The sequence below is a fragment of the Amphiprion ocellaris genome, chromosome 23 (genome assembly GCF_022539595.1).
Source record: "Amphiprion ocellaris isolate individual 3 ecotype Okinawa chromosome 23, ASM2253959v1, whole genome shotgun sequence".
In the NCBI taxonomy this organism is placed as follows: Eukaryota; Metazoa; Chordata; class Actinopteri; family Pomacentridae; genus Amphiprion; species Amphiprion ocellaris.
In genome coordinates, this window is record NC_072788.1 from 13,069,459 (window position 1) to 13,089,021 (window position 19,563).

At 38.7% G+C, this 19,563-nt stretch overlaps 2 protein-coding genes across 2 annotated transcripts; both read right to left on the bottom strand.

Annotated features, from left to right (window-relative positions):
- Positions 1-1,614: 1,614 nt before the first annotated feature.
- On the bottom strand, positions 1,615-7,838 carry LOC111576700 (uncharacterized; the record flags this gene model as incomplete). The annotated part of the gene is made up of 9 exons (XM_035953902.2): positions 1,615-1,838; positions 1,919-2,097; positions 3,924-4,203; positions 4,447-4,592; positions 4,723-5,020; positions 5,103-5,254; positions 5,599-5,893; positions 7,310-7,455; positions 7,552-7,838. Coding segments are annotated over 9 exons (1,845 nt in total), but the record flags the coding sequence as incomplete, so codon positions are not given.
- A 6,703-nt stretch (positions 7,839-14,541) lies between these two features.
- On the bottom strand, positions 14,542-18,350 carry LOC118471152 (GATA zinc finger domain-containing protein 14-like). The gene is made up of 3 exons (XM_055007956.1): positions 18,314-18,350; positions 14,776-15,960; positions 14,542-14,662 (listed from the first exon to the last, which is right to left on the bottom strand). Exons 1-2 carry the CDS (start codon positions 18,348-18,350, stop codon positions 14,801-14,803), a joined length of 1,197 nt encoding a protein of 398 aa, XP_054863931.1. The 3' UTR covers positions 14,542-14,662; positions 14,776-14,800.
- Positions 18,351-19,563: the final 1,213 nt, after the last annotated feature.

Sequence of the window (19,563 nt, forward strand, 5' to 3'; positions counted from 1 at the left end):
AGGGGATGCAGAATTCTTACGTCCAGCACATGTATTAAAATCAGATCAAAATTGTATGATGGCATCCTGCAAATGAAACAAGAAAACACAGAATATATGAAGAGTAAGTGGGAAAGAGAAGGAAATGTATTGATATCTGCTGAGAGTTGGCAGAAAATAGGTCTATGGACATATAAACAATGCATTTGGTGTAAATATTTTCTTTAAATTTTGAAAAAAATCACAAAATTCATGTAACTTTTAAATATTAAATAATATAATATGTAACATAATAATATCAAATTACACACTGCTGTTCAGAAGTTTGGGGTTACTTAGAAATGGCCTTTTTTTTGAAAGAAAAGCATTTTTTTCTCCAATGAAGATAACATTAGATTCATTTATAGATACAGTGTAGACATAATAATATCTACATGGGGTAAAGAGGAACATTTCCAACAACCATCACTCCTGGGTTCTAATGCTACATTGTGTAAAAATACAATTAAACTAAAAAATGAAAATTGTTTCTTTTTTCACATATTTCAAAATACAAAAATTGCATAGCTGTATCCCTCAAATTTGTAAATGTATAAAAGTTGCACAATATCCCGCGGTCTCGATTATGAAGATTTTTGTCATGTGCACTTTGTTGTTTATTCTTACAAACCCATCACTGCAATGAAAAAGCGCTCTGAGACATGATGAATGTGTGAAATGTTAGTGGAACTCCCCAGAGTTTATATGCAAAAAGAATGATTGATATGAACACACAATATAATTATCAACGCTTGAAAAATACACTGTAAAGATGAAGTTTGCGTTTTAGCAGAAGTGTGATTTTCTTGCTTCTCTTTTAATTCATCACTTCAGTTCTATTTACGCTGCCTACAAAGAGACCTCTTGCATATTTTTGCATATTAAGATTCAGCAGCAAAATGTGGAAATTGATTCATTATTTCCTACCTCAAGGTCGATCAGACAATTACAGAACTGTGTCATTTTCTGTTGTTTTAAATGCAAATTTTTATTCCTTTGATGTGCTGATAACTTTGCAAGTTTCATCTGCATTTCGTCTCCAATGAGCTGAAGTGTGGAGGCATGTCTTTACCCTTTCTAAGTAACATGAAATCATTCATATTAAGGGAGATTCAGAAGGAAAACAAGTTCACACATTTATTTAGTCACAATTATTATGTGTATGATGATGAATTATAAATGTAGAATGTCTTACAGTTAAACATCTGAATCCAAATCAGGTTTCAAAGGCGTGTTAACTCTAAAAAATCATCAAAACTAGAACATTTAGTACAATGAGAAACTGTAAAAACAGAAAGAATCATCAGAACATTCTGGCAGTCCTTGAAATAATCATGTTTTACATGCAGTTACATCAGTAAAATTAATTAAATCTAAGCTTAAAATCGTGATATTTAACCAAAATGTGTTTTTGTTTCTAGCTTCTACTCCTGAGAAAAAGCTAGCATTAGCATGGATTAGCAACCCTGTTACTGTGATTAGAGTAGGGTTAGCAAACAACAAATAAAACATTTAACAAAAATTGACCACTGATGTGAAAGCTGAGCAAACCTTTGATAGTTTATTACCTATTATTGATCAATATGGAGCAGAAAATTGTAAAAAGATGAGGTTTATTTTTAAAACGTTTCAAAGCCTAAATGTCCTCCTATTCTGTTATGACCCAAAAACATGGTCTGAAGTGAAATCCATCCATGTTTAAAACTATTTTATCTAACTAAATATGCATCCCAGCATATACACTACCCTCCGCCTTTGCTATGGACTTGTGGCTGTCCTGGTGCTGTAGTAATACACTCTTTGTGCACCGTCCTCAGCACCTAAAGAGACAGAAACAGCTGGTGAGGAAACCTACAATACAAAGACATGTGTATCAGTATATATGTGGTGTACGGCCCACCTGACTGGCAGATGAAGTTGAGGAGCTCCTGACAGGGCGGATCCTTCCACAGGAAGCTCTCCCTGGTGGCCATGCCTCCACAGGAGTTGGACGAACGTTGAGGGACGAAGTCTGTGGGCCAATTGGTGAAACCCATGGAGTCTCCAGACATCCAGTACCAGCTCTTTCCCATTATGTATCTGCCCAGCAGAGTTTAGGACAGATGTGACTACACAAAACGCTGCTGGTTATATAACAATGCCGTGCAAAAGTATTGGAAATATGCAGAAGATTTCTGTACAAGTACTAGATTGAGTTTCACGTGATTATTCAGCTTGGTAGAGTCAACACTTCCTCATCACATTTGCTGCCGGTTAATTCTCTATTAGCCGACAAACGGTTTCAATGACTGTGACCACATGCGGCCTCAGTCACGGTTGTTAGCAGAGCATTCATGCACGTCCGGCTGTGGCGCAACTAAGCAAATACAAGGGCGCACTGTGTTTGGCTTTTCAGTGGCCTGTATATTGATTTGCAAAATTCAAATCTCCGAGCATCTGGACAGAATGGAAAGAGAAAAAGGGGAAGGCAGCAGCTCTAACAGTGTCTTGTAGGAGCTTGAACCTTCAATGGAAAGGAAAATAAATACAATTCTGCACAAATCTGGTTGAAATTATGTCAAGTCATTGCTGAAGTTCCACAGGTGGGTTGAAAAATTAACAAACTTTTCATGGGAGATTATACATTAAAAACCTTTTAAATTTAGAGTTTTGTAATAGTGTATTAATGCAGATATGTAAGACCCCCCCCAAAAAAGAAATGAGACACAAATAACCACAAAAGATTCACTGTTTGTCATTTTGCATATTTTTGTGGTCATTTTTTTGCTTCTTTGTGACCTTTTGTTGTCATTTCTTAGTGGTTATTTAATGTTTTTTTGTAATTTTTGCATGTCTTTGTGGTTTTGCATGTATTTTGGTGTCATTTCATGCCTCTTTGTGGCCATTTCGATGGAATTTTGTGTCCATTTGTAGTAATTTCGTTGTGGTTATGTCATGCCTTTTGTAGTTATTTAGCATTTCTATGTCATCGTTGCCACTTTAAATCACTGTCTAGTCTTTTTGTATCTCTTTATTGTTGTTCTGCATATTTCTGTCATTATTTTATGTCTCTTTGTGTCCATTTTGAGTCACTTTTGTAGTCATTTTGCATCTGTTTCTGGCCATTCTTTGATTGTTATGTTATGTCTTTTTGTAATAATTTTGCATTTCTGTGTAGTTGTTTCTACTTTTAATCACATTCCCAATCTTTTTTACATCTCTTTGTGATTGTCTTGCATATTTTTGTGGCCATTTTGGGTCACTTCGTAGCAAATTTTTTGCCTGTCTGTGGTAATTCGTAATATTTTTGTAAATTTGCATTTCTGTGTAGTTGTTTCCACTCTGAACCATTTTCAAGTCATTTTGCATTTCTGTGTAGTTGTTTTGGTTATTTTCTGTGGCCAGTTTGTGCTCTTAGTGGCCATTTTGATTCACTTTGGTCGTAGTTCTGTGTCTGTTTCTGACCATTTCCTTATATGTATGCATTTTTGCGTAGTTCTTTCCACATTTAACCACTTTGTAGTTCTTTTGGCATCTGTGGGTACATATTTTTTAGGATAACTTTACGTCTCTTTGTTTTAATCTCCTTGTGGTTGTTTAAGGCCCTTTCCTGCAAATTCTGCCTTTCTGTGCAGCTGTTTTCACTTGTACTCCTTTTACATCTTTTTGTGGCTGTTGCAGGTTTCTTTGCGGTTCTTCTTGTAGTGATTCTGTTGCTTGCTTAGTTGTATATTCTGTGTCTGCATGGCCATCTTACATCTTTTTGTATTCATTTGATGGACTTTTTAATCAATTTATGGGTCTTTCTGTGTCTATTTAATAATAGTGTAACACAAAAAAAGTGTAAACCTACACCAGATAATGTATATTATGTCCTACTCATTCACACACCTACATTAGAGCATGAGCTAAATCGGTATTAGTACCTGTGCAATCCCAGCCAGACGTAGCCTGTGAGGGGGAAGGAAACGCGACCCAGCAGCTGCTCCACCTCACTTTGCTCCTGCTGATTGTGAAGGCTGAGCAGATCCCAGTGATGACGCCTGCAGTAGAACAGAGCGTCGGACCAGCACAGCCTCTTTCCCACCACCGTCACGTTCCTGCCCCCCAGCAGCGAGCTCACAGTGGGAGGAGGAGGTGGAGTCGCAGGAGTCGCAGGAGTCGCAAGAGTCGCAGGAGTCGCAAGAGGAGTTTCAGCTTCTGGCACTGAAGAGAAAGAACGTTTTTTTTCTGTTGGCTTCAATCACATTTGACCACTTTGTGGAGGCTTGTCATGAAATGTTGCTTTTGCTTGTGTAAACTCAAAAACTCTCATTCTGTATTATGTTCAATTTGACCTATGCAGTGTAGTATATGTAAAATAAAGGAAATAAGACAAAACAATGGCAAAAATCTTTCTACAGGTGAACTGGATTCTCTTCTGCTAAACATAATATTCCAAAGTCATACCAGCTGGAAAAGCATACACCTCCACTTCACACAGTGTCAAAACTTTAGAAGCTGCTGGAACCATCACAGTGACGTAGCGACCTTCCATGAAGTTACACTGGAAGGTGAATGTTTTTTTGCCGTCCAGCGATGAGATAACACCACATCTAATGGACAGAGAGGATAAAGTCTCAGGTTTGCTCACAACAACAAACATTTCCTCATGCCATTTACCAGATGTTGTCTAATCTCTGTCTAGCTATTTAAAGACAAATATTCCAGATTCCACTGCCTCACCTGGGGTTTTTCATGCCATTGTGCTCCAGTGAGTTCCCGATCCGAATCTGAACACCCACAAGCCTTTCGGAACAGCAGTCCACTCTGTTGAAGATGGTGACGGCACCAACTTTGTGGACGGCCAACAAGTCAACCCTCCACCAGGGATCACGCATTTGCGCAGTGTGGGTACAACATCCATGTTTATAGACTCCACTGCTACACCCACTGACAGCCCTAGAAGCCGACCCACCCATAGATACCGCTGACTGTGCTGTTGGTTTGTTTAAAGCCACATTCAGAAGAGGTTGCACTAAAACTGAAAAAAAGAACAACAATCAGGCATGAATCCATATTAGGTTGTGTTTTGATAAATCAAAGACAGGATCATAGAGATTTACCTGCTGGGGCAACGTACACTTCCACTTCGCACAGGGTCAGAGTCTTACTCTTTCCAGGGATAATCACGTTGACAAAGCGACCCTCCATGCTGCCTCCATCACACTGGTATGTGGAGGTTTTTCCTGCTCGGATGTGGGAGATGGTAGCACACCTGACAGTGGAATCAGCAGGGAGAAGAGTTGTGTTAATTTGTGAGCTTCTCATTGAAAGATTTTAACTTTAAGTCATGAACATGGAGAAGAATCTACATTTGAGATAGAAAATGCTTTTTCTCATAGGGTCAAAATGGATGAACAAACCACAATCTGGACAAACTTGATTGCAAAATGGATCACAGAAGGGTTTTGGTTTTTTTTTTGATTCATTGGTGGAAGAAAACTGGTTACTATTCTGGCTAATGCACTGTTAATGGGCAACTATTGGTGGTGGCCTCATATAAACACTGAAGTATTGCCATTCTAATAACTATAAAAAGATAAAAGCTCTTGTCAATACCTGGGGTTGTCGTTTCCATTGTTCTGCAGTGAGTTCCCTACTCGGATCTCAGCTCCGTCCAGTCTTTCAGCACAGCAGTCTCCTCTGTTGGTGACTTTTATGGAGACGATTACAAATGTTTGTCGCAGGTCCAGCCTCCACCAGGGGTCGGTCTGGCCTTCAGCAGTGTGGCTACAGAACCAATCGCTATAGTAGGAGTTCCGTCTCCCGTCGATGGCTTTGGAGGCAGCAGCGCCAGAGAGCGTGGATGACTGGGTGGCTTCTCCTTTTAGCGCCACATTGGGTAAAGGGCGTTCTTGAAACAAAACCACAAACACACCATTTCTTTTGGTTGGGTTGTCATTTCATTTTCATTATATGAGCATTAAATGCATAGGAATTCCATATTAATGCTATTAAAACTGCACTGTGAGGTGATTTTGGTGGCCATGTTGCAGCTGCCATTATACATTTGGCCCAAAACACTTTTCCACTTTTCAGCCATCAGTATTTTTGAGTTAGTACTGTTATGATTCTGCTCCTGCCCCTGTTCCTTCTCCCTCTTTCTTTCTTCCTCCTTGTTTTCCTGCGTCTATTTTGACCTGTTCCTTTGGCTCCCTCTGTCTGTCATCTCTTTCCCTCTTGTCTCTCTCATCCCTGTCTCTTGCTCTCCCTGCTCACCTGTCTACACTCAACTGATTACTACAGGTGACTCACATTACAGTAATAAGCTCACCTGCCAACAATATCACCTGTTCACTATTTAAACCCTGCTCATTCATCCACTCCCGGCCGGATCATTTACCCACATGCCTTCATGGACTCTGTTTTCGGACTCTGTTTTCCCTTGCACTGCATTTCCCTCACTTGGACTCAGTTCTTCTTTTGGATTCTCGCTAGCCCTGCTTTTGTCTCGTCTCCGTTCGCCCCAGATTTCCTGAGCCTGCTTCCTTGCCCCTTCTGTTGTCAGTTCCCCCCATCTTGTAAGTACCCCTCTTTAGCTTAGTTTTAGTTTAGTGATCTTCTGTTTTTGAATTCATAGTGTTTGTTAGTAGTGGTTTGGTTTAGTTTTGTTTCCTCCCAGTTCAGTTCTCCTTTTATGTATTGCGTTAGTTTTCTGGTATAAATAAAGTCTTTCCTTAATTCACATTTCTGCCAGTCTCTCTATGTCTGCACCTGGGTTCTCCAGCTCCCCCCATAACAAGTACAGCTTCTAAAGAAATTCAACCAATGTGCAACCAACAAACTCAACTGAGTTAGGTTAATTAGCTTTCCCTCAAACATTTGTCCAGGCATGCTAATATTGAGAAGAGGACTTTAAATCTTGAGCTCAAGCTGTAGAAAAATTAAGTTATATAAAGCAAGTTTCATTAAGTTACCTGAACTTGAATTTAGTTTTAAATCGACTGATGCAGAAATCTGAATTCATACAACTCATAAAATTAAGGGAATGCAATTATTCAAATTGTTGTACCAATGAAACCCAATAACTTAAATAGTGTATCTAGATGGGTAAATGTGATTATCTTTCAACCATGCATTTAATAAAGCAATGTTGTTGAATGACTTCTTAGAGAATATCAGAAACACCCTGATATGTTTTGAGCTTAATTTGGTTCAACACTGGTGCTGTCCTCTGCTGACAAAGGAACACTGACATGAACAATTCAGGCCTGAGAGAGCCTGTGATCCACCACACTTCTCTCCATCATACAGACTGATATGTCATTACCGTAGTTTGGAACAAACACTTCAACTTCGCAGAGGCTCAAGACCTTCTTGCTTCCTCGGAGAAGCACAGTAACGTAGCGTCCCTTTGCAGGACTGCAGGAAAAGTAGAATGTGCGCCCCTTTGGGATGTGTGAGATGACTGCACACCTTTGAGTGAAAACGAGCGAAAAGGAAAAGGTAAGAAAAACACAATCTTATTCAAATGACAAACTCATCATATGGGTCACTATCTTGTTATTTCACCTGTTTTTGATGTTGTTGGTATCTATTGAGTTCCCAATCCAGATTTCGGCCCCATCCAGCATGTTTTCATGCTCATCTCTGTTGGTTACCGTTACAGCAGCAATGGTGTACTCATTCTCCAGGTCTACTCTCCACCACGGGTCAGATTCTTCCTCGGTGTGAGTGCAGGACCCTCTTTGAAAGCTCGCATCTCTTTTCCCATCAACTGCATGTCCAGCAGCACCCAGCTGACTGTTTTCTGAAGACTGAGTCGCTTTCTGATGCAGTGCCACGTTATGGACAAGATTACCTGATAGATAACAGAGAATTACTGAAGAAAACACAGGATGGATGTACTGAAGGAAATTAATTTGTTTACCTGTCAGCGCTGCAAAAGGTAGCATGAAGCAAACACCTGTTGGTATGAGGTATGGTATGTTGGTATAAGTGATAAGACAACACTGAAATATTCAGAGATGATATGCACAACAATGACGTGTGCAACAACTACAGTACGTTAATTTATCTTGCTTTACACTTGCTTTACACAGACAATAAAAAATTTAAAATTCTTCATCAGCATCACTGCTGCCACATCAGTGAAGTAGATACTGATACCCAGATAATGCCAAACAGGTAGCAAAAGGAATCCTGATGCCATGAATGTAGTAAGTCTGGTATAAAATCTGTTCTGAACTTATCAACTTCCACCAGCACTGATAAATATTTCTGAATACCAGAGGTGTATCTGTGGGGTATATATGTAGCAGCTAAGGACCAGTATGCTTTGTGGAGACCAAAATATGGCTAAAAGGAGTGAAAATATTGAGCTTAGATATTGGACAGGAACACTGCTCCATTTATATTGTATTTTTTTTTGCTTCACCAATGTCCCCCAGTGTGATGGGGAATTACAACAATAAATCCAAAAATATATTATTATTTAAACTTTCTGTTAAAAAATCTAATAATTAAGCATAAATTAGAATTCAGTAGTTTAAGAAACTGTGTCTTACCGCTGAGGATCCAGATGTACTGATTTCCCCTCATGTCTGTGGAGACAGTCATAAAACCTTAAATCAAATATGATTAAGGCTGATAAACATGAACTAACAGGTAAACTTACTGATCACCTCTCTGGTTTTCCTCTGAGCGTCTCCAGTCACATACTGTCATACTTAATTTGCTCTGACATATGAGAACATGTAAATTCTCAGTCTGGGTTGTTTGCATAGAGAACAACAAACCCAAATGGATATCTACTTCTTGTAAAACAAATCATGGATTTCCCTTAACTTTAATGTTTAACTGGATTTTCTTTTAAGACAGTGGGTTCTTCTCCTGTCAGTTTGCTAACGTGTTAGATTTTAGTGTTTATTCTAGGTTTTTTTCTATTTTTGGGGGTTTATTATGTATTTAGATTCAACAATTGCAAATACTCAAAATTATTTTTGACATGTATACCAGAATCTCAGGCAAATAGAAAAGGCAAGGCAAGGCAAGCATATTTGTGTAGCACGTTTCATACACAAAGCCAATTCAAAATGCTTTGCAAAGTACATTCAAAAGTTTAATAACACAGAAATACAGCAGAGAAGCACTAAAATACTCATTTAAAGAACAGAAAATAATAGTTTAAGAAAAGTGTGAAAAAACAATGAAAAGACCATAGAAATTCTCACTGCTCTGAGATACACTTGAGTAATATTGTGCACAACTTATGGCCTATGAAGATTATTTGTCTTTGATTTATTATAAGAGCTTTAAAACTGATAACATGAGTGCTCTGTTGTTAAAGTTGAATCATGGTACAAAATATTATGTAGTAATGATTTATTATCTTACGGTGGCACAACAATATTCTTTAAAGTGTATTATTCTAGTTGTAAAAATCCTCCATTACTTCCAAATAATGGTTTTATTGGAAATTATGCATGTTAATGGCTCATTGTACTCTGAAATAATAGCATAGAACAAATTAACAAATTAAAAAAAAATAAAAAATTTAGAAACCAACATGTATTCTAAACTTTTGACTCATCAAAGTAGCCAAGTATGATAATGCAGGTTATCTGCTTTGGCACTTTATTGTGTATTACAGTTTCTTTACTTTCTTTAGCTGTTTGGTTCTGAGTACACTCTCCAGGTTTGTGACTCCAGTTTGTTTTTGGTAAAGTCAGTGAAGCATTTAATGGCTTCAAAGCATTAAGAACTCGTATGACTACAAGCTTAAAGGGCTTAATTTAAGTTTAACTGACAAACGCCAAGAAAAGAGAACATGCTACTCTGATTCTTAGGTCCCTGCACTGTCTTGCAGAACTGACTTTCATGCCCTACTTATTAAAAGTCTCTTAATAATTCAAAAATGAAAACAAAATGAAAACAAAAATATGTTGTTGTATGTAATATGTGTTGACCGATCTCGTCGATGTATCAGATCTAAAGATCAGTTATACTGCCCAGAATTCAAATCCCAAATGTAGCCATTTAAAAGAAAAGAAAAAGATGTTTTTTTCAGTTGTTTTTAATTAGTAATTTTTGTTTATAAAGTACAATTTTGAAATATTTGTGTCATCTGTATTTGGCATTGTTTCAGACAATCAGTTTTAATTCATGAACATTTTATACACTTCATCCTTGTCTGTACTGTTTTTGATTTACTGATTTAATTTTAATCTGCTGTAATTTATCTTTTATATGTGTTACTACTATCTTTTATAGTATTGTAATTCATTTATGACTATATTTTTTAACCATTGCCTGTAAAGGACTTTGAAAAACCTCTGTGTGTGATGATGTGCTATATAGATGTTTAACTTCATATACTTGAACCGAATTGGTTGAAGAAATTCTGTTTGGAGCTCCATGCCTGCTCATTAAAATACCAGCCACAATATGCACAGCGTCTTTATCCAAGAGTATATCAACTCTAAATAATAGATTAAATAGAATAATAAATAATATAGATAATAAAAAATAAATAGTTTAATTAAACTGAACATACAGCATCACTAAATTAGGACAGACTCCCTTTACACTTTACAATGTGTATCTTAAAGCATTAAATGACAACTGCTGTTGTAATAAATAGCCCCCCAATATCACCAGTACAAATTTCACTAGCAAATTAATTTTACACTAATTACATTACTTTAATTTTGCACAGCAAATTATATTTTAACTCGTTTCTTTATCTGTTTTATCTCATCTAAGCATGGCCAATATTTATAAGAAAATATACAAAAAAATAGAATGAAGGCTTTAATAACCGTTTTGTTGTGATATGTCACTTCCACCGTCCATCTTTGTTTAATTCAGCAGCAACATGGCCGCACTTCTGGAAATAAAATACTGTTTGGCTGTTGCTTCATTGATTTAGCCCACGGGAAACGCTTTTCTCCAGCTGACAGTGGTCCGAAACGAAGAGGTAAGTTTTGTCAAAGACGCTACATGTTTCTATCAAACCTGTGTGACCTCCGGAGAAGTTTCAAGTGTCTGTGAATAGCACGAACTCGGGCTAACGTTAGCTAGCAATAGCAGCGTCCTAGCCTTTGCTAACTAGCGGAAATGTGTGACCACTTGTCTTTCCGAAATTGTTTTATTTTATTTCCTCGGTAGTCAGTATCTTCTACTTCTTTTGTCTAGATCCCGTATGTAACCCGTCAAAATGATAAAAATAATAATAAAAAAATTATTTTAACGTTACATAATGCTAAAGGTGCAGATTAAGATCTTCAGACCTGCTTGTTATTACAGTTTTTCTCGATTGATAAGACACTAAATTCCATTCACTGCACACAGCCACCAACTGACTGCACACATTTTTAAAAAAAAAGACTCTGGTGTCAAAACCTTGAACACTATTCATGGTTTGCACACAGTTTCCAAAACTCTTGCACTCTTTTTGCTGAAGATGGAACGCGTTTTTTGCTCATTAGAACACACTTTTCACTCACAGCCCACATTTTTCAAAAAGTGAACACTCGGAAGCAGAATTGGGACACTGTTCCAACACTGCTGTCACAATTAAAACACAACAGGTCAAAACTGAAAACACTTGCCAAAGAACTGCACTCTATAAAACCTGCTGGGAAGCAGAATTAGCTGTTCAGAATGGATGTCAGAGGAGCAAGAGGTCATGTTGGAAGAAGAGGACGTGGACGACCCAGACCACGACCAGAACCAGAACCTGGACCTGGACCTGCCCCTGCGCCTGGTCCTGGACCACTTTACATGGTATGTAGATGTTGTCACTTTAGTGACATGTCTATACTGGAACAATACAAGCAGTCAGAAATGTTCTGAGAATACTGTAAAAAATCTAATGCATAATTCTGGTTCACAAGTGCTAGTAAAATTACAGAAAGTGTACATGACTGACTTTTTCTCTGTTTTTGTGTGCGTTTGTTCCAGAGAGTTTTTCAGGTGGATTCTGATGATACACATGAATACATCTACGTGGATGAGGCTGGTTTCAACCTGGCCAAGAGGAGGGGAAGAGGGAGAAACATCATTGGACAACGGGCTATAGTCAACGTCCAGGTCAGTGTGGACCAACATAACCCTCTGTGCTGCAATAAGAAATCTTGGAGTAATTCACCGTCATGCAGTTCTGGACCCATAGAACACCCAGCATTTGTTGACTTTCCTAGATGGACTTAGAGGGCCGACTGACACGGGTGCAGCAGGGTGTTTGGCAAGAAGACACGGTTTTTGTTGTTGTCTGGGACAATGTTAGTTTTCATAGAGGACTACTGATTCAGGAATAGTTCAATATGAACCCTCAAGTTATTGTGGTTTTTCTGCCACCATATTGTCCCTTTCTGAATCCTATAGAAGAATTCTTCTCTACATGGAGGTGGAAGGTATATGAGCGGCAGCCATACTTTGGGAAAATCTCTATCAATCAGTGGTCTTGGCATGTGGTGATGTTTCTGTTAATGCATGTCAGGGCTGGATCAGACATACTAGGTCTTTCTTTCCAGAGAAAACATAACTTGTGATGTTGATGAGGTCCTGTGGTCTGACCAGGCTGAAAGAATTGATGCAGACGTGGTGTAAATATTTGCATACTGTACTGTGTACAATACAGTGCTGGATTTTTTTGTCTAACATTATTTTTATTTTGTAATGTACATTCAGGCACTGCAGCAGCCCCCTCTGATTCATTTATAGGATGCATTTGTGTTTACATTATCATTTTTGAGGACTGTATCCTTTTTTTATACTTCATGTGAAAACACAGTGAGAGAACAGTGTTTTGTATTTAGCAGTACAGTGTCCTACTTTTGCTTTGTGTATCTTAATTTTGAAAACAAAGTTCAAAATTTGACAATAATACGTGCTTTTGACACAAGTGTGCAGTGCTTTGTGAATTGTGTCCTAATAAAGAAAATATTGTGCAGTGTGTTGGGAAATGCATGCTACTTTTCAGGAACAGTGTCTTATCAATAGAGAACAACTGTAAGACAGTCTGGTGTTTTTTTTATCTGCCAACAATATCACTTTATTAACATGGCTAAAATCGTAACTTTCCATAAAATATATATTTAAAAAAACGTACAATGTAAACTTCATTGTTGCAAGTAAGTCAGTATGCAAAATTAATTTCTCCAATGTTCGGTGTCAGCCAGTGAGGCTTCATTGTGAAAGCATTGTTGAAGAATCAACTGTCTGTGTACATTAACAGTAACAAGAACATGATGTAAAAACACATCTGCCATTAGCTAGCATCATTGTGAGTAATAACAGAGCAGAAAAAACACAGTCTTTGCTTGCTTTTAGTGTACCACAAAACTATTATGTGTAAATGTGAATAGTGAAATGAACAAACCTGTCTGGTCTGTGCATATGCAAAAGAATATTTTTGTTAACAAAAGTTTGTCATTGGTTCAGTATGTTATTGATTATAACTTTGGACATTATTGTGTCGGAAAATGTTTTCCTTCAATAGCACAGATGCATGGATGGGGAAGTTCTTTTGATGGTTGAAGGTTTTATTTTCCTCATATACTTAGACCCAGGGTAGCCACAGTGATCAGTAGAGCTGTAGGTGAGAATGGAAGAAAAAAAGAGAAAAAAGGTAATTGTACAAATTTCCCTTTTCAGATAATCATTGTAAAACAGTCTTATTATTCTTACCTTGCATTACTGATTGCTGGATTGTGATTGAGTGATCAGTGGTTGTGGGACCAGTTGTTGTTGTTGTGGTGGTGGTGGTGGTGATGGTGGAGTTATTAAGCACATTGATGACAGTAACATTTGGTTGTGCCAGATTCAAAAGAGGGCTTCTTAGTACTTCGTTGGCATTTCCCAGACCACCAGAAGCTGAAAGTAAAAGAAAAAGACAAAAAGATCACAGATGCATACATAGAAGATGAGAAAATAAGAACACATTATTTATGACTATTTCTGTAGCAGTGGATCTTAGTAGAATACTGAAGGTGCAGGTGATGCGATATTGTTATGTTAACTTACTGGAGTTGAAAGTTCCATTGACGACTGAAAGTGAGAAACTTGTTGTTCGAGCAGTCAAATCTGGTATTGTGGCAGTAAAGGTGCACTCAATTCTGTCTCCGTTGATTCTGCCACTCACACAGGTCACGCCCAACTGCAGAGCAAAGACAGTTTGACTGATCACCAAAGAGGACTTTTTCAAATTCATGAATGTAGACAGCAGGTAATATGTATTTACTGATTATATTTTGACACTCCAGTCAAACTCACTGTTGTCACAGTGAGCATGTTGTTGTTGCCAGATATGGCGCTACGGACATCAACCATGCTGTTGTTGTTAACGCAGACATAGGCTGTGTTGTTGCTTCCCTGTCGTACAAAACCAGAAAAAGTCAGTGATCGCGGCTTAGCCTTTTTATATTCAAACAAACCGTGATTGTTTTGAGTCATAGTACTTGCTCTTGAGAGAGAGAATTTGACATACCGGTGTAGGGTCAGGCGACAGGATCACAGCAATGAAGCCAGTAGATTCTCCTGTGAGCTCAAACGTAAATATTTGGCCACTGTTCTGCTGGGCGGATGTGAAGGAGCATGATATGTCTGTAGAGGGGTCACAACCAGAGGGCTGCGCTGCACAGAGCTTTTGTGTTGCACATTGTGACCTATTAACAGATGTCTACAAGGGAGATAAGATCTTTTTCAGTGGTTTGGATAATTTGTACTTTTAATGACCATTATTGAAAGTGACACTCATTTAAAGGGACTTTTTTTTTTTAGCATTTTACTCACCTGAGGAACTAGACATGCGCTTGCTCTAGCTGGGGTTGTTGGCGGCGCTGTGCTTGCTGTAGTTGCAGTTGTTGCTGTAGTTGCGGTTGTTGGCGGCGCTGTGTTTGCTGTAGTTGCAGTTGTTGCTGTAGTTGCGGTTGTATGCAGCACTGTGCTTGCTGTTGTTGCGGTTGTTTGCGGTGCTGTGCTTGCTGTAGTTGCAGTTGTTGCTGTAGTTGCAGTTGTTGGCGGTGCTGTGCTTGCTGTAGTTGCAGTTGTTGCTGTAATTATGATTGTTGGTGGCGCTGTGCTTGCTGTAGTTAGAGTTGTTGCTGTAGTTGCAGTTGTTGGCGGTGCTGTGCTTGCTGTAGTTGCAGTTGTTGCTGTAGTTGCAGTTGTTGGCGGTGCTGTGCTTGCTGTAGTTGCAGTTGTTGCTGTAATTATGATTGTTGGTGGCGCTGTGCTTGCTGTAGTTAGAGTTGTTGCTGTAGTTGCAGTTGTTGGCGGTGCTGTGCTTGCTGTAGTTGCAGTTGTTGCTGTAGTTGCAGTTGTTGGCGGTGCTGTGCTTGCTGTAGTTGCAGTTGTTGCTGTAATTGCGATTGTTGGTGGCGCTGTGCTTGCTGTAGTTGCGGTTGTTGGCAATGCTGTGCTTGCTGTAGTTGCAGTAGTTGAAGTTGTTGCTGTAGTTGTGGTTGTTGCCGGTGCTGTGCTTGCTGTAGTTGCAGTTGTTACTGTAGTTGCGGTTGTTGCTGTAGTTGCGGTTGTTGGTGGTGCTGTGCTTACTGAAGCTACAGTTGTTGGCGGCGCTGTGCTTGCTGTAGTTGCTGTAGTTGCGGTTGTTGACGGCGCTATGCTTGCTGTAGTCGCTGTAGTTGCGGTTGTTGGTGGCGCTGTGCTTGCTGTAGTTACGGTTGTTGGTGGTGCTGTGCTTGCTGTAGTTGCAGTTGTTGCTGTAGTTACAGTTGTTGGCGGCCCTCTGCTTGCTGTAGTTGCAGTTGTTGCTGTAGTTGCGGTTGCGGTTGTTGTCGTTGTGGTTGCCGCAGTTGTGGTGGATGGTTTCGTGGTTGCCGCAGTGGTGGGGGTTGGTGTCGTTGTGGTTGCTGCAGTTGTGGTTGTGGAGCTTTGAGCATAGGGGCCCATAAAGTTCAAGGACATCATCACAACCAGGACAGTGAAGACTAGTCTGTTGTCCATGCCTATAGTAGACTGGGTGAGATTATTCAGTTCAGTAACATAATGACAGTTTGTATCAGGGGTTTTCAGAGAAATTCATTAACAGTAAATTGTTTTAACCTTACATGATACTCAGCAACCATAATATGTAGGTGAAAATTTGTTACAGCTTTGCCCTTCGCAACCATTCAGGGTTGAGCTGTTTGAAGTGGGGGTAGAAAAAACATATTTATTGCTATTTCATCTTAAATGAAATTTGCTTTGAGAGGATGAAGGATGCCATTTGAAAACCAAACCCTAATTTTTATAAAATTATCACTCAATAACCTATAAAGATGAAGATATATTATGACAAAAACGCAATAAATATTCAAGTCAATAATCAATCAGTCAATCAATCCAAATTATTTGTATAGCCCTTTTCAACAGCCCAAAGGGTGACCAAAGTGCTTCACATTAAAAAAAAAACAAAAAACAAGAAAGTAACTTAGAAACAATACAGTAACTTAAAGCAGGACAAACAATCACACTTGCGAACATGCAAACTCCATGCAGAAAGACCTCAGGAAGGCTGGGACATGAACCAGGGATCTTCTAGCTGCAAGGCGAGAAGATCCCTGGGTTGCGATAATCATAAAATAACAGCAATAAAATAAACAGCAATAAAACAGCACTAAAATATACATCTAAAAGAAATAAAAGTAATAAAATGTCACCATGCTGCTAGGTATTGAAAGCCATTTCAAACATAATGTAACAATCTTTATCTCCATCAACACAGAGATGCATATCTAATATGTAATTTAGATTACTGTCTTTTGATGAGTACTTTTAACTAAAACAAATATAAAAACAATGATTTAAGTTCTAAAACACAAATGTAAGGTAATAATAATAGTAACAATAATAATATTAATAATAATAATAATAATAATAATAATAATAATAATAATAATAATAATAATAATAATAATAATAATAGATTTTTCCTAATATTACTACAGTGCTGATAATGGTCAAATAAATATATAATATTCTGACATATACATTGTTTTAACACACCTGTAGATCTTGTCTTTCGTGCAAGAGAGAGAAAGTAGTAATTATTCCTTGGAAGGAAGACCTTGTGTTTGTAGTTTGTCCTCAGGTAACAGTTATGAGTGCACTGCCTCTGATGTCCTCATCAGGCTCCCAGGTGAGGCTGTGATACTTGTTTACTCTGAGTTGGTATTTATGCGAAGAGGAGGGAAGGGTCAAGCTATCAGACACATGAGAAAAGACAAAACCTCTCTGACATCAGTGATATTTCCACAGGGTGGGGAAAAGGGTGTGTATCATGAAAACCACACATGAATTTTTCCATGTCACCTTACATTTAAAACTCATTGTCTGTAATAGTGTTGTCTTTAAATACCTTACTTCCTTGAGGACACAATACCCCTAATCTACGTGATTAACAGATGGCAACAAACAAACGAATGCAATCTTACGTGTGGACTGTGTTCTGTCTTTAAGGTACTCTGAACTAATATATGTCATTCAGTGTCGTCTTGCAACGAAGCGTCTGAGCTGTATTGACTCTAAAAATGTAAAAAAATCCATAATGTTTAACGCTTTCGATATACAATACTGTTTTCATTACAAAAAATATTATTGGACTGATAGTGTACACCAATCAGGCATAACATTTTGATCAATGTTATGTGATCAATAATGCTCCGAACCATTGGGCCTGGACAAAAGGACCTCTCAGGGTGTCCTATGGATCCTTTGGGTACTCTGGGTCGTGCAGTGGGACCTCTGTTAATCAAACTCGTTCCACTGCATCCTGTTGATGCTTGATCAGAATGGAGTCTAGAAAGTTTGGAGGTCAAATCATTGTCATCTTGGGCAATTGTCGTGTTCCCCAAGATGTTCCTGATTGTTTGTTTTTGCGATGTAGTGGGGTGCATTTTCCAGCAGGGTAGACCAGAATACCACATAGTACCAATATGATCAATGTTATTCACTTTTATATTTTTATTTATTTAACCTTTATTTTACCAGTTAAGTTAGTTGAGCACTAGTTCTCATCTTCGACCTCACCTGTCAGTGGTAGTAATGTCGTGGCTGATCGGTGTATGATCAGTCAACTACCTAATTAGATTTGAGGGATTGGTGTTAAATCTCAAGGCTGTTCTTTCTTGAGAAAACCACCTTAAAATTGCTTTACAGGAGGGCAGGTATGACTATACGTAGTGTTCATTGTATTTCATGAACTGTCCACACAAACGGTCACCTGTGGAAATGTATCAAAAAATAGCTTTTTATCCTAAGATACAACAGCATTAGGCTGCATGTGTGTTTGTGTGGGGATATGGTTTGAATCTGAAATCAATCTTGAGACCTGAGACAGTGATGAGAACTGGTTTGTCAGCTCCCATCTCTGGTTCGGTATTGTCCTTGTGCTCTGCAGTTTGCTATGAACAATATGTCTTCTCTATTTATTGAGCAAACAAGTCAGGCACCTCGAACTGTCCATTTCTTATAATGCACAGGGATAATTATTTGATTAGTTCTGCACATTGTACAGAAGTCAATTGTTTCATCAAAAAAAAAGGGAAAAAATGTGTAACACCATTTTTGCCTTCAAAGACTTTTTGTATTTCTCTGTGCAAATGGACATAACAGTACAAGTTATTCAATTCAATTTTCAATTCAATTTTATTTATATAGCGCCAATTACAGTCAAATTGTCTCGAGACGCTTTACAGAACCCATATGCCTGACCCCCAGAGCAAGCCAAAAGGCGACAGTGGCAAGGAAAACACCCTTTTAACAGGGAAAAAAACCTCGAGCAGAACCCGGCTCTAATGTGGGGGGACCCATCTGCCTGCTGGCCGGGCGGGTTGAGAGGGACAGAAGAGGTAGAGAGGTAGAGATAGAGGGGTAGAGATAGAGATAGAGGGATACAGATAGAGGGGTAGAGATAGAGAGGTGGGGGGGTGGGACACAAGGACCATAAAACACAGCCACACATCTGAAGCATCCAGCATCCAGCTCTGGGACCAGGGACACTCGGAGAAAGGACACAGAAAGAAACAGAGTGAATGTAATGCAATAATGGTATATATAGTAAATACATAGGTAGTTAGAGAAGGGCTCAGTGCATCCAGAGAGGTTCCCCAGCAGCCTAGGCCTATAGCAGCATAACTAGGGGCAAACTAAAGGGACGTCAAGAGGGGAAGTCAGTTGTGCAAATGAAAACACCAGCTCACCCTGTCAGGGTCACCCAGTCAGCCCTAACTATAAGCTTTGTCGAAAAGGAAGGTTTTAAGCCTGGTCTTAAAAATAGAGAGGGTGTCCACCTCCCGAACCCAAACTGGGAGCTGGTTCCACAGGAGAGGTGCCTGATAACTGAAGGCTCTGCCTCCCATTCTACTTTTAGAGATTCTAGGAACAACAAGTAAGCCTGCAGTCTGAGAGCGAAGAGTTCTGCTAGGGTAATATGGTACTATCAGGTCTTTAAGATATGATGGAGATTGGTTGTTAAGAGCTTTATATGTCAGAAGAAGGATTTTGAATTCTATTCTAGATTTAACAGGGAGCCAATGAAGAGAAACCAATATAGGAGAAATATGATCTCTCTTGCTAACT

Coding starts and splice junctions, on each gene's coding strand:
- LOC118471152 (XM_055007956.1), bottom strand. CDS start 18,350: ATGGGAGCTGACAAACCAGTTCTCATCACTGTCTCAG. Junction 15,961..18,313: donor AGTTCTCATCACTGTCTCAG/GTCTCAAGATTG, acceptor AATCTCACCCAG/TCTACTATAGGCATGGACAA.